At 48.3% G+C, this 11,786-nt stretch overlaps 2 protein-coding genes and 2 non-coding genes across 4 annotated transcripts; 1 reads left to right on the top strand and 3 right to left on the bottom strand.

Moving 5' to 3' along the window:
* Nucleotides 1-3,525: 3,525 nt before the first annotated feature.
* LOC112933956 (small nucleolar RNA SNORA31) lies at nt 3,526-3,659 on the bottom strand. The gene has a single exon (XR_003237786.1). It is a non-coding gene; the product is annotated as a small nucleolar RNA SNORA31 (small nucleolar RNA).
* Nucleotides 3,660-4,404: 745 nt separating this feature from the next.
* On the bottom strand, nt 4,405-8,204 carry TPT1 (tumor protein, translationally-controlled 1). Its single transcript, XM_072760592.1, has 6 exons — nt 8,069-8,204; nt 7,730-7,803; nt 7,009-7,199; nt 6,487-6,592; nt 5,594-5,710; nt 4,405-4,614 (listed from the first exon to the last, which is right to left on the bottom strand). Exons 1-6 carry the CDS (start codon nt 8,094-8,096, stop codon nt 4,612-4,614), a joined length of 519 nt encoding a protein of 172 aa, XP_072616693.1. The 5' UTR covers nt 8,097-8,204; the 3' UTR covers nt 4,405-4,611.
* Nucleotides 4,682-4,811, bottom strand: LOC112933955 (small nucleolar RNA SNORA31). The gene has a single exon (XR_003237785.1). It is a non-coding gene; the product is annotated as a small nucleolar RNA SNORA31 (small nucleolar RNA).
* Nucleotides 7,782-11,309, top strand: LOC140599286 (uncharacterized). The gene is made up of 2 exons (XM_072760590.1): nt 7,782-8,536; nt 10,742-11,309. Exons 1-2 carry the CDS (start codon nt 7,782-7,784, stop codon nt 10,767-10,769), a joined length of 783 nt encoding a protein of 260 aa, XP_072616691.1. The 3' UTR covers nt 10,770-11,309.
* Nucleotides 11,310-11,786: the final 477 nt, after the last annotated feature.

Here is an 11,786-nt window from a genome sequence, read left to right as displayed (position 1 = left end):
CCGAAGTAACGCACCTAAAAAGGAAATTACATGTATAGTGTTTTGAAAGCATGTCCTCGAAGTACCAGCTTCCTGTGACTTACCGGCTGCTTAGGGAATGGGGGGGGGCTCGCCCGCGGGGTAGAGGGTGTTTCTGCTCTGCGGCCCGGGTGAGGCCTGTGCGAGCAGCTCGGGAGAGCAAACTGGAACAGGTGAAGAAAACCACCGAGCACAAGACTGGATTCCTAGTGTCAACTGTTTGCTCAGGGCTGAGTGTCTCGTCGCCCTAAATCACCAATAGCACTGCACTCTTGGCTAGCCCACGTCCTCCCCCCAGGGGACCCCTCCAGGGAGTCAGTCCCCTGGGGCCTGCGTCCTCAGTTCTCCACCTGAGCTGTGGCCCACTCCTGCCAAAGCCTCCGCAGGGGACCCCCCTCCGCGCTTCCTGCTTCAGCACCAGGCTCCGAGAACTCTGCAGACAAGCAGAGGGAGAGGTCACGTGTACCCTGAAGCGGGTGGAGGCGTTGCCGGCGATTGAAGGAAACCTCGTGGAACACGTCATCGCTTTGGAAAGGATCTTCCCCTAGGCTGGTAGTTGACATTTTTTTCTGAATTGTACGGGGTCCTGTTAAAGACCACGTCCGCTTGAGGCCTCCTGGCCCCGCGCAGGGAGGAATCTTACATGCCAACTTCCAGGCTGCTCTGGGAAACCACGTGTAGTAGCACAAATCCACAACCTACAAGCTCTCAGAAAGTATACTAGAATGTTCCAGTAGTTAAAAACAGGCCTCTACAATCTTAAAAAATATCTGGTTGGGACTGCCAACATGCATTATGGTCAGGCACGGCACTGCTGCACCAAGGGATGGAATTGGAGGATGTCAGTGGGTAAGTATAAACTTCCATCATGATTTTTAACTATGTGCAGACTCCCAAGTTTAAAGAATGTCTCTTATTGAGCTGGCTATCCAGCACCTAACTTTATTCCAATATAAGGTGCACAGCCCCTTTTCCAAAGGTTTTTTTTTTTTTTTAAGATTTTGCTTATTCATTCAGAGGGAGACAGAGAGGGGCAGAGACCCAGGCAGAGGGAGAAACAGGGTCCATGTAGGGAGCCCGAGTGGAACTCCAGGATCACACCCCGCCCCTTTCCAAAGATTTTAATTTCTACACCCAATGTGAGGCTTGAACTCTCAACCCCAGGATCAAGAGTCACATGCTCTACCGACTGAGCCAGCCAGGTGCCCCAGCACCTTTTCCTTTAGCGATGTATAGACTACCTTTGGAATAATGGAATATTCAAATGTTACCTAAAGAACTAAATATCCAAAGTAGCTTATTTTTATGCAGTATGAAAACTGTTTTTCAGTGATTTTCAAGTATGGCCCATGGCTTCAGATCATAAATCTGTCCCCAAAACATCAAGTTGGACACTCTCTGGAAACCAATCCCTGGACACAAAGCTGGAGCTTTTTTTCAAGGAATGGGTTTGCGGCCTACCAGGGTGCTGTTAGCTGTGCTTTTGTAATAGAATTATGGTTTGTGTAGTAACAATCTCAGTATAAATTACCAGTCACTACAATGTGATGTCTTAATTCAAGTTCTCCTGATTTAAGTTCTGTTTTGCTAAATATTCTAGCTGGAGGTCGCTCAGCCCCATGAATGGGGCTCATGCTCAGAACTTGAGGATGCTTTTGCATCAAGATTTTCCTGAGTTGATTGAGATTTCTGCTGGTTTCTTGGTTAAAATCAACTGATTGTCATCATAACCAAATTTAGTTTGTAGTTATTGGTGACCCTGAAGTGGAGATGATGGGATTTAGTCAACAAGTTATATTCTAACTCTATTTTAAGGTCTAATGATTCCAATGAGCCATTCACACACACCTACTACTTAAACAGATTAACAGGTAATAAAATATGTAGTTGATCCTTGAACCCCTCCCCTCAGTAAAAAACCTGCACCTATCTTCCCACTCTGCACTTAATAGCCTGCTGTTGACCAGAAGCCTGACAGCATTTTAACACGTATTTTATAGGTCCCATACTATAGTTTTACCATAAAACTAGAGAAAAAAATACATTTGCAGAACTGTAAAAAAAAATTCAGTTCAAACCCATGTTGCTCAAGGGTCAAGTGGATTGACATTTCACAGGCAGTGTGCTGCCTGGGGTTGTCCTGTTGAGCCCATTTCAATCAGGCTTTCTTCCTCTACTATTCAAACACTCGTCAAGTTCACCTTCTTGGTCCTTATCTTGACTAGTCTGCAAGAGATAACCCTGAAACACTGTCTACTACCTCGGGGTCACTTTGCCAGTTGGTCATCATGGTGACCAATCTCAAGCTCTGTCAGAGGGAGGAGTCTGTGCTTCCTAGGTGATCTCACCCAGGGTTTTGGCTTCAAGTATCTTGCGTTGAGATTTTTCCAGTAGCTCTTTAAATCTTTAGATTTCTCCGCTATCCTCCCAAGTGAAATACTCAACTGCTTATCTAATTCATCAGGTCAGATGTCCCCCTTCTGCTCCTGTGGCCTTCCTACAGGACTTGGTTTCCTCTTTCCCTGGATACTCACTTCTATGCCTTAGCCCTTTCTCTAGCCATCGTGGGTCCACCAAACTGGCCACGTTCTCCCTAGAACATGTTAAACACACTCCACTTCAGATTCTGCATTTGCTATTCTTTGCTTGGAACGTTCTGCCCTCAAATAGCCACAAAGCCTTACTTGCTTTCAAGCTCCTATTCAAATCCTATCACAAAGGCCTTCCCAGACTATTAAAGTCCCTTTACAGTTCCTCTCCACACACCTAACAAAGCCTAGGGCTTGAAAGACACGAAGAACATGCCCGTATCAATCTTAGAACCAATAGACATAAAGGACAGGCCCTGTGATGTGCACACGTCCCGTGTTAACTCTTGCTCAAAGTAGCTTAACAAGACTCTTACCTGTAACGACTGAAAATACGGTTGGGTGGACTCGGATCCTTCGCTTCCTACAAAGTCTCTGCACCCCTACTCCTGTCCCTTTCCATAGCTAACTCTCTACTCCAGTCAGACCTCTCCTGTAATCAGGTGTTCAGGGTCACAGCACTGACCACGGCCCCAAAATTCTCCCATTTCAGAGAGGATCAACTGGTCTCCTGGGTCAGCAACTGGCACTTTTTCTGTATTTTAAGGTCAGGTCAGAATGCTTAAAATTGCCACCTACTTGACTAGTTTCCAGTACTTGAGTTTGCTTCCACTAATCACCAGGGGGCACCATCAACCTTAGTGTCTCAGGCTGTGACCCACACGATGGACTCCCAAACCTCTAGGGCAAATTCCAGACAGCTAAATCACTGGATTTGCCCAAGTTCACATGTCTTAGGAGATGAGTCACTGGCTTGCCCTCAATTTAGTTTTAACCCTTAAGCTCTTAAGAATGGAATTAAAAGGCAAGGATATGGGAAGCCATTTTCCAACACTTCTTGTAAACTCCAATTTTAGATCCTTTTAGTAAAACAAGATCTTCACTGTTAACCAAGTCACTCCTGAGCTGCAGTTTTTTCCCCTGTACTCCCCCATTCAATCTTGACTGCCACCGTCAGGCAGCTAGAAAGCGCGAGGATAGCTTTTTCTTGCATCTCTAGCAGAAACCTTAGGAGCAGATAGAAACTGCTCCAGGTCTGTCACATGGATGCATTTTCCTTATTCTCCTTCAGACACCCACAGCCCTTTCAGATACAACAGGACACAACCAGCTATCCCACATTCCATCTACAACTTCATCTTTTAAAGCACGGCTGGCAAACCTTTTAAGGGGTCACATGGTTGTTTTAGGCTATGTAGGCCTTAAGGTCTGTCCTACCCTGCTCTTAGGAGCATGGCAATGTTCAAAAAAAACCAGATACAAATTTAGGTCTTCGTACTTTTCATATCCCACCAGCTATTTTTTTCCATTTAAAAAATATAAACACCTTAAAAGTCACCCAACAAGTGGCGGGACAAGCCAGTTTGCCAGTCCCATTCCAGATAGTTTGACACAAGCATTCCAGGAGATGTCTAGATTTCTCTAGAACTTGGCTCTACTTAAGATAAATAAGATCAGACAATACTTTGCTTCCAACTGTTATTAGTCTCTTTTTATTCTTTTGGCAATCTCTTCCAGAGTTAACTACTTCCGTTTGTAGGTGATGAAATGTGTAAGGAATCCACTTCAAATGTTGGCCCAGCTATGAGCATGGTCTTTCCCTTTACTTGAACTCAGAATTAAGACTTTTGGTTCTTGTTTTTTTATATTCCAGTCCCAGAAGTAGCTTTCACTGTTGAAGTTATCTGCAGGCAGTCTTATGCTTTCTAGCAGTAGTCTACAACCAGGCTCTAGCTTCTTCAGGACACTACACAGGATGGATTTAAAATTGTGTTAAACTAAGAGGCATTCTCTCAAATGAGTTTAAATGCATTTTATTTTTAGACAACCTACATGACATGTTTTTTTCTTAAAAACAATGCCTCCGCTCCAAATAAATCAAGGTCAAAATAAAGAGCTCAAGATGACATCAGTCCCATTTGTCTAAGTCCTGGTGTTGTGTGGATGAAGAGCAGCAGCCAGTTAGGACAACAGGTGATACATCCAAAGTTAACAGCCAAGTTCGTTACTGTAGAAACAAGACAGGGTATTAACACTTTGATCCAGTATGAAAACAGTTAACCCTTCCACGCCACCGATGTACTCCCCTATTCAATCTGGGCTGCCACACGGACAGACAGAAAGCGCAGGGATTTTTTTCTCTTGCATCCTAGTGCAAACCAAAAGAACAACAGCCAATTGTTCAAGGTCTATCAGTGGATGCAGGACTATCCTCACCAAAGCAGGGGTGGCACATTTTCTAAAAATCTCATTCTGAAGCAAGTCCCACTCACACACATACTTTTTGTTCTACCAACAAAACCCGCAGATGTTCCTGGAATACTTTCCGTAGCAGCTCATGCCATCTGAAGACATTTTCGTCCACTGAGGTCTCTTCTCTTATTTAGCGTAGCCTCAAGTTTATCTTGTTCCTAATTTATATGGAAGCCTCTGAAAGCTAGAATAATGAATGCTCTCATTTCTGTACGGCCTCCAACAATTCCTTGCATAGTAGACATTCATTTAATTTTACTAAAGGATTCTGCATACTGGATAAGCAGCCAGCTCTAACTTTATTTACTAAAAGCTAGTAACATCAAGGCTTCCAGTGACCAGTTGCCAATCATCAGTAAACCAAAGTGAAAAAGGTCTAGCACCATACATGCCACTCACGCACGTATGCATGGCAAAATATGAAGAGAAAGACTTTCTATGGGGGTGAAAAAAAATCAACAGAATGCAGTTTCTTATCTCCAGTTTAGTACATAAGCCGGGATTTAAGCCATCTACATGAAAAGCTTTCTGTATTTCTAAGTGCCTTTTCTGTGCCGTAAAAATCTTGTATGTGAAACACAACCCTTTTAGACTCCCAAAGAGAAACCAGAGTTGGACCTACATTTTGGAGACTGCTGTAAAACCCATTCTAAGTACCCAACAGCAAGAGACAGTCACACAGAACATGTCTCCACTTTTACATTACTGATTTCAACCCACTTCCTTATACTTACACATTTTTCCATTTCTAAACCATCCTTAAAGAAAATCATATAAGGGGTCACACCGTCCTCACGGTAGTCCAGGAGTGCAACCATGCCATCTGGATTCATGTTTTCACCAATAAAGAACTTAGGGGGCAAACAACAAATACCCAGAATTAGGCCATTATATACAGATCCTATCAAAACAATCTACAGTAAAACAAAGGCTTCAAAACACAATTTAAGAGCTTTTCACCAGAAGAAAAAAAAAAAAAAAAAAAAAAAACTACTACTCAAACCTCTGCTCACCAAATGAGAACACTAACAATTGACCAAAGTGAGTACAGAGCAATCCAGAACACTTCAGGCTTTCTGGAAACACTCTCTCAACCCCACATATACAATTCCAACTCTGTTAAAAGCCTGTTTATGGCATCAAACAGTGAGAGAGCATGTTATAGGAGGAAAGTTATCTTCTGGCCAGAGGACTTGTGAAAGCTGGAAAGTCAAAGAGCCAGACTGTAAGGAGTTTTTTTAAGTTCTATAAAGTGCCAAGGGAGCCACTGAGTTTCCCAACAGAAGTGAAAAAAGAACTCCAGGGGCAATGAGACTGGAATTGTAAATAAAAAGACAGGAAGACTACAGGAGGTTACCAAGCAATTCTAGACCAGGAGAAATAAAACCTGTCATCTGGAGAGTAAGTAGGGATGAGGTTCTACAATCAGCAGGCAAGATCTAGAAACACACTTGGGAGCAGGAAAGGCCACTTTCCACAGTGAGGACTACTGGAAAGGAATCTATGAAGTATTTAAACTGCTCAGAAGACCCAGAAAATAATCCCGTTACATCAGCGATTTATCAAGTCATTTGTTGCTCTGGCAATTACAATTGCACAATTCTTGAGAAACATTTATAGTATTTACCTGGTAGTTTTTGAAATTAGCAAGGATGTGCTTGATTTGTTCTGCAGCCCCCGTCATAAAGGGCTTTACTCTTTCTGGCCTCTGTTCTTCAAGTTTGCCTTTGATTCTAAAACAGTATTTTATTGACAGGTTAAAGTACTCAGTTCTCAGCAAAACAAATTCTTTTTCAGTTAAAACAAACAAACAAACTAAAACAAACAAACCCTGAAAAGGGCAGCTGGCTGTCACCGGGCAAAAATTCACATGGCACAATCAAGAAACTACCAGCTCACAGGAATGAAAGTTTCAAGTCTTGACAATTTAGGGTTTCACTTAACTCCCAAAGAACACTTAAGAGCTAAAACCACACTTCCAGCTGCGGTATGCTCACATTAGTTTATTTATAGGAAGGCATCTGTCTTTGTGAGCTCATCAACAAGAAAGCCTTTCCCAAGCATGCCTGCTGCTAAAGAAGCTCCAGGTTACCTTATCCCCAAATCCCGCAGGGCTGACCTTAGGGCGGGCTGCACCAGGACCACTTACGATTTCATGTAATCTTTGATGTACTTCTTGTAGGCTTCTTTTGTGAAGCTGGTTTCCTGCAAGTGATGGTTCATGACAATATCGACACCGGTGATTACTGTGCTTTCGGTACCTTCGCCCTCCGGGCCTTCCGCGGAGGCATTTCCACCAATGAGCGAGTCGTCAATGTTACCCTCTGTCCTACTGACCATCTACATTGAGGAGGGGAGGAGGAGATAAGAAAAAAAAAAAAAAGTCCGGTTTCAGACGTTTTGGACCTTTGCATAAAGGCAAACCCCCCCAGACCCAGATCTTCTAGGTCAGCAGTTCACACAATCCTCCTCCCACCCAACACTTCGGAGTCTTGCTAAAAACCACGAAGACAGCGTCATGGGGAAAGAGAAAGAGAAATAAAATAAAAGCCTCACGCCCCTCGAAATTCCTCCGACACCGAAACTCAACAAGGATTCTTTGTTGGGCCAGAAGGGCGGCAGGGCCCTTCACACCCCGGCCGCCCGGGAGGAGGATGGGCGCCCCGGCGGCGGGGACCTATTTCCAGGCTCAGCTCCGCCTCCACTTTTCTAGAAAAACCCGAGAGCCCGGAAGAGAGCGTCCCCTCCGCCAGGAGGCAGCGGAGAGGATTGCACAACCGCGGGCGGGGGAGCGAGCGGCGGAAACCCGAGCCCGCCCGGCCTGGCCTCCCCCGCGCCGCCGCCGCCGCCGCCGCCGCCGCCCGACTCACCTTCCCCTCCACCTCCAGGCACAGCCCGTCCGCGATCTCCCGGATCTTGTAGATGTCGGAGAACATCTCGTCATCTGCTCGGGGACACAGGCCCGCCCGTCACCGCGCGCCCGGGCTCGGGGACCCGCGCCGCCATCGCCCGCGCGGGCCCGGCTGCCCCCGCTGCCAGCCCCCGCGCGCCCGAGCCCCCGGCCCCACCCGGGCCCGACCCCGACCCCTCCTCGCCCCGGAGAGGGGCCGGCGTCCTCCAGGCCCGCGCGGCCTCCCCCGCCCCCCGCCCCCCGCGCGGCCTCCCGGGCCCCTGCGCGCGGCGGCACGGGGGGTGCAGCCACGACTCACGGCTGATGAGGTCCCGGTAGATGATCATGACGACGGCTGGAGGCGGGCGGCGGCGGCGCGGGCTTGGCAGGAGCCGGGAGCTCGGGGCGAGCGCGCGGCAGCCGGAGCGGCTCTCGGGGGGAGGGGGGAGCGGGCGGAAAAGGCCGACTCAGCCGCTCCCCAACCTCATATAGAGGGCACGTCCCCCTACGTCATCGCCCGCGGCGCCTCCGGAAGCGCCGCGCGCGGTGACGTGGCACGCACGGCCGCGCGGGGGGCGGGGCCGCGGCGAGCATCCGGGGACTTGGCCGCCGGGACACAATGGCGCCCGCCGCCGCGCCCGCGGCTCCCCGGGTCCCGGCCTCCCCGCCCCGCGGAGGTGCCGAGCCTGCTGCGGCTGCGAGGAGGATGGCGGCCCCTCAGGCCTCCGCGCCCGCCCGTTCCGGGAACACAAGCGAGTCGCCGTGGAGGACTTGGCGTTCACGGAAGGTCGGGGCCCGGGGAGAGGGTGGAGCGAGGCCGTCCGCGGGGAGGGGGTGGGGCGCGGGCAGTCGGCCTCGCTCCAGGCCCCCGCCGGGGGGCTCCCTGCCCGGCCGTGGTTCCGGGGCGCCCCGTGCGGCTGCGGTGGCCCCGCCGGCGGGGAGGTGGGGGGGCCCCCGGCGGGCTTCCGCGTGAGGAGGCCGGGGCCCGTCCGGGATGCCGCTGCAGAGCCTGCCCGCCCCGTTTTGCGCTTGGCCTTGGACCCTGTCCTCCGTGCGAAGAAAGAAAAAAAAGACCTTTAGCGTCCGTCGACGATGACCTCGAAGATGACCTCGAAGGGATAGCCCGGCTGCCACAGAGTCGGACGGAACTGGGGGCTCCCCGCCGGCCCGAGCGCTGGTCGGACTTCACGTCCCGGTGTCCGGTTCGGAGCAAACGCTCAAGGAAGCCGTTTTGTTTCCGTTTTGGTGGGAAACCGGAGAGCTCGTTAAATTCTACAGATACTTTTATGCCCTGCAAGGTCCGTGGCACCGGGTTTTGCACGGAGCTCCCAATCGTGAGCAAGTTAAAACCAGATTTTTTACACAATTTTTCACAATTTTTTTTCTTTTTTTTTTTTTAAGGTTTTATTTATTTATTCATGAGAGAGAGAGAGGCAGAGGGAGAAGCAGGTTCCATGCGGGGAGCCCGACATGGGACTCGATCCTGGGACCCGGGGTCACACCCTGGGCGGAAGGCAGATGCTCAACCATGGAGCCACCCAAACGCCCACTTTCCCACTCTATCTACGTATCTATCTACCTATCTAATCTATTTTTTTAAAGATTTTATTTATTCATGAGAGACCCAGAGAGAGACAGAGACACAGGGACAAGCAGGCCCCATGCAGGGAGCCCGATGCGGGACTTCATCCCGGGACCCCGGCGTCACGCCTAAGGCAGACGCTCAGCCCCTGAGCGCCCCAGGCGTCCCCCTCACAGAAACTTTTGTTCTGGTACATCAAAGAAATCAGGCAATTCTATATCAACTCCGACCCCCTCCCTGCTAAATCCAGTAATGAAGCATTCTTCACAGAGAGCAACTCGAAAAGAGCAGAACCCAGAACAGTGAATTGAGATGAGGGAGGAGTCAAAATGTGCCCTCCCCAAAAAGATGTGATCTGGAGCTGCACCGAACCCTCCATCTGAGCATCTGCCTTTGGCTCAGGTCGGGGTCCCCGCAGGGAGCCTGCTTCTCCCTCTGCCTGTGTCTCTGCCTCTCTCTGTGTGTGTCTCATGAATAAGTTGATAAAATCTTTTAAAAAATCTGGGGGATCCCTGGGTGGCGCAGCGGTTTAGCGCCTACCTTTGGCCCAGGGCGCGATCCTGGAGACCCGGGATGGAATCCCACGTCGGGCTCCCGGTGCATGGAGCCTGCTTCTCCCTCTGCCTGTGTCTCTGCCTCTCTCTCTCTCTGTGTTTGTGACTATCATAAATTAAAAAAAAAAAGAAATCTGTGCCGGGGCACCTGGGTGGCTCAGGGCATGAGGTCTATATTCTTGCGATGAAGCCCTGAGTTGGGCTCCTGAGTTGGGCTCCTGGCTCAGTGAGGAATCTGCTTCTCCGTCTGCCTCACTCCCATGCTCAAGCTCTCTCTTTTTCAAACGAATAAATAAAAGCTTTTAAAAAAAAAAATTAAAAATCTGCACCAAATCTTGAAAATGCCTACTTAGAACACGAATACTGCAAATAGGGAAAATTATTCATTAATAATTACAAGCCACTAACGAAATTGGAAGGATTTGGTCTTTAACCTATTAGCTTTTACTCTGGCATCATTTGAATGTTTTTTTAAGTAGGCTCCCCACCCAGGGTAGAACCCAAAGAGAGGCTTGAACTCAACCCTGAGATTATGACCTGAGCTGAGATAGGTTCTTAACCAACTGAGCCACCCAGACACCCCTGAAATTTTTTTTTATAACATTTTCTTACAATGATTTATTCAGTGATTTCTAACAAAACCTAAGGTTGTCCTAAATTTTACAGCTGAATATGATTTGGGATCTCTTGAAGTTAAAGAGGTCTCAAAGACATTGTCTTCTGGCCTCTTAACTCAAGTCCTCACATGAAAAAAGTACCTCAGAAGGGTTCATTCACCCTTTTATCAGTTCAGGATTGCCTATGGTGGCTTAAACACGTAAGGGTTTATTGATTCTCTTGTATAAAAGAAATTCAGGAATCTGCAGTCCAGACACGTGTGGTGACGTCATGGGCGTCAGAGGCCTAGGATTTTCCTTTCTTCGCCACCAATAAGGCCTGCAACAGAGCTGGAACTCCAGCCATCACATCCACCTCGCAAGCTGCAAGAAAAGGGGAACAACAAAAGTATATTCCAACTGTGTTTCCCTCCTAAGGAGCAATTCTAGAAGTCCTGAAAGAGGACTTCGTTGGCCTCCATTTTGATCTCAGACTTTCTAGTCGGGTTCTTCTTTCCAGCTTTTCCCTTGGCTCAGGTGGAAGAGCCTGAAGGCAAAGTATTCCCTGATGAGAATCAGAACTACCCCCTGAAGCAATAAGGACTGCCCTGAGCCAGCAAGACACCACCCATGATGGACTCTTAAGATTATGATGGATTTAAGCCTTCCTTCACTGCCCACCAGCACTCACCCACCCACCTTTGCCCCACATTTTCCTTATACATACGTGGAAGTATTTTCAGCCCTTTGGAGATGGTCTTTGAACCCCTACTCCTCTGTCTTCCCAGTGTTGGCCTCACTGAAATAAACTTTCTTGTTTCACCACCACTCATCTCTCTGCCTTTGGACTTTGTCAGCGGCAAGTGGTTGAACTTGGTCTGGGAATCTCAGAGGCAGGTGCTCTTGCACCCCTGTGTCCTGGCTACAATCATATTGAGCATGGATACAGCTAGTTGCAGCGAAGGCTGCAAACTGTAGCCTTCCAGCTCGTGGACACTGGCTCATTGCCACCCTTAAATCAGGATTTGGTTATTAAGAATGCAGGCAGCTACTAGTCCTTGTACCCAAAGTGCAAAGGGTCAGGTTCTCAGCTTAGAGAGTTTTCACTTTTACTCACTGGGGGTCAGGTTCAAGGAAAATAATTAGTATTTACCAAACTCCTATGAAACTGATTTGCAAAACAAGAATGCCATTAATATACAATGAGAAATTCCTAGCTGGTTACATGTAGTATAGAAAGTTGTGTTTACTTAAGTTACAGAAAATGTAGTTTACTTAAGAGGGAATTTGGCAAGGAGGTTAGAA

This window comes from Vulpes vulpes, chromosome 6 (assembly GCF_048418805.1).
Source record: "Vulpes vulpes isolate BD-2025 chromosome 6, VulVul3, whole genome shotgun sequence".
Lineage (NCBI taxonomy): Eukaryota > Metazoa > Chordata > Mammalia > Carnivora > Canidae > Vulpes > Vulpes vulpes.
Note: the sequence above shows the minus strand (reverse complement) of the source record. Positions and strands in the feature narration are given on the sequence as shown.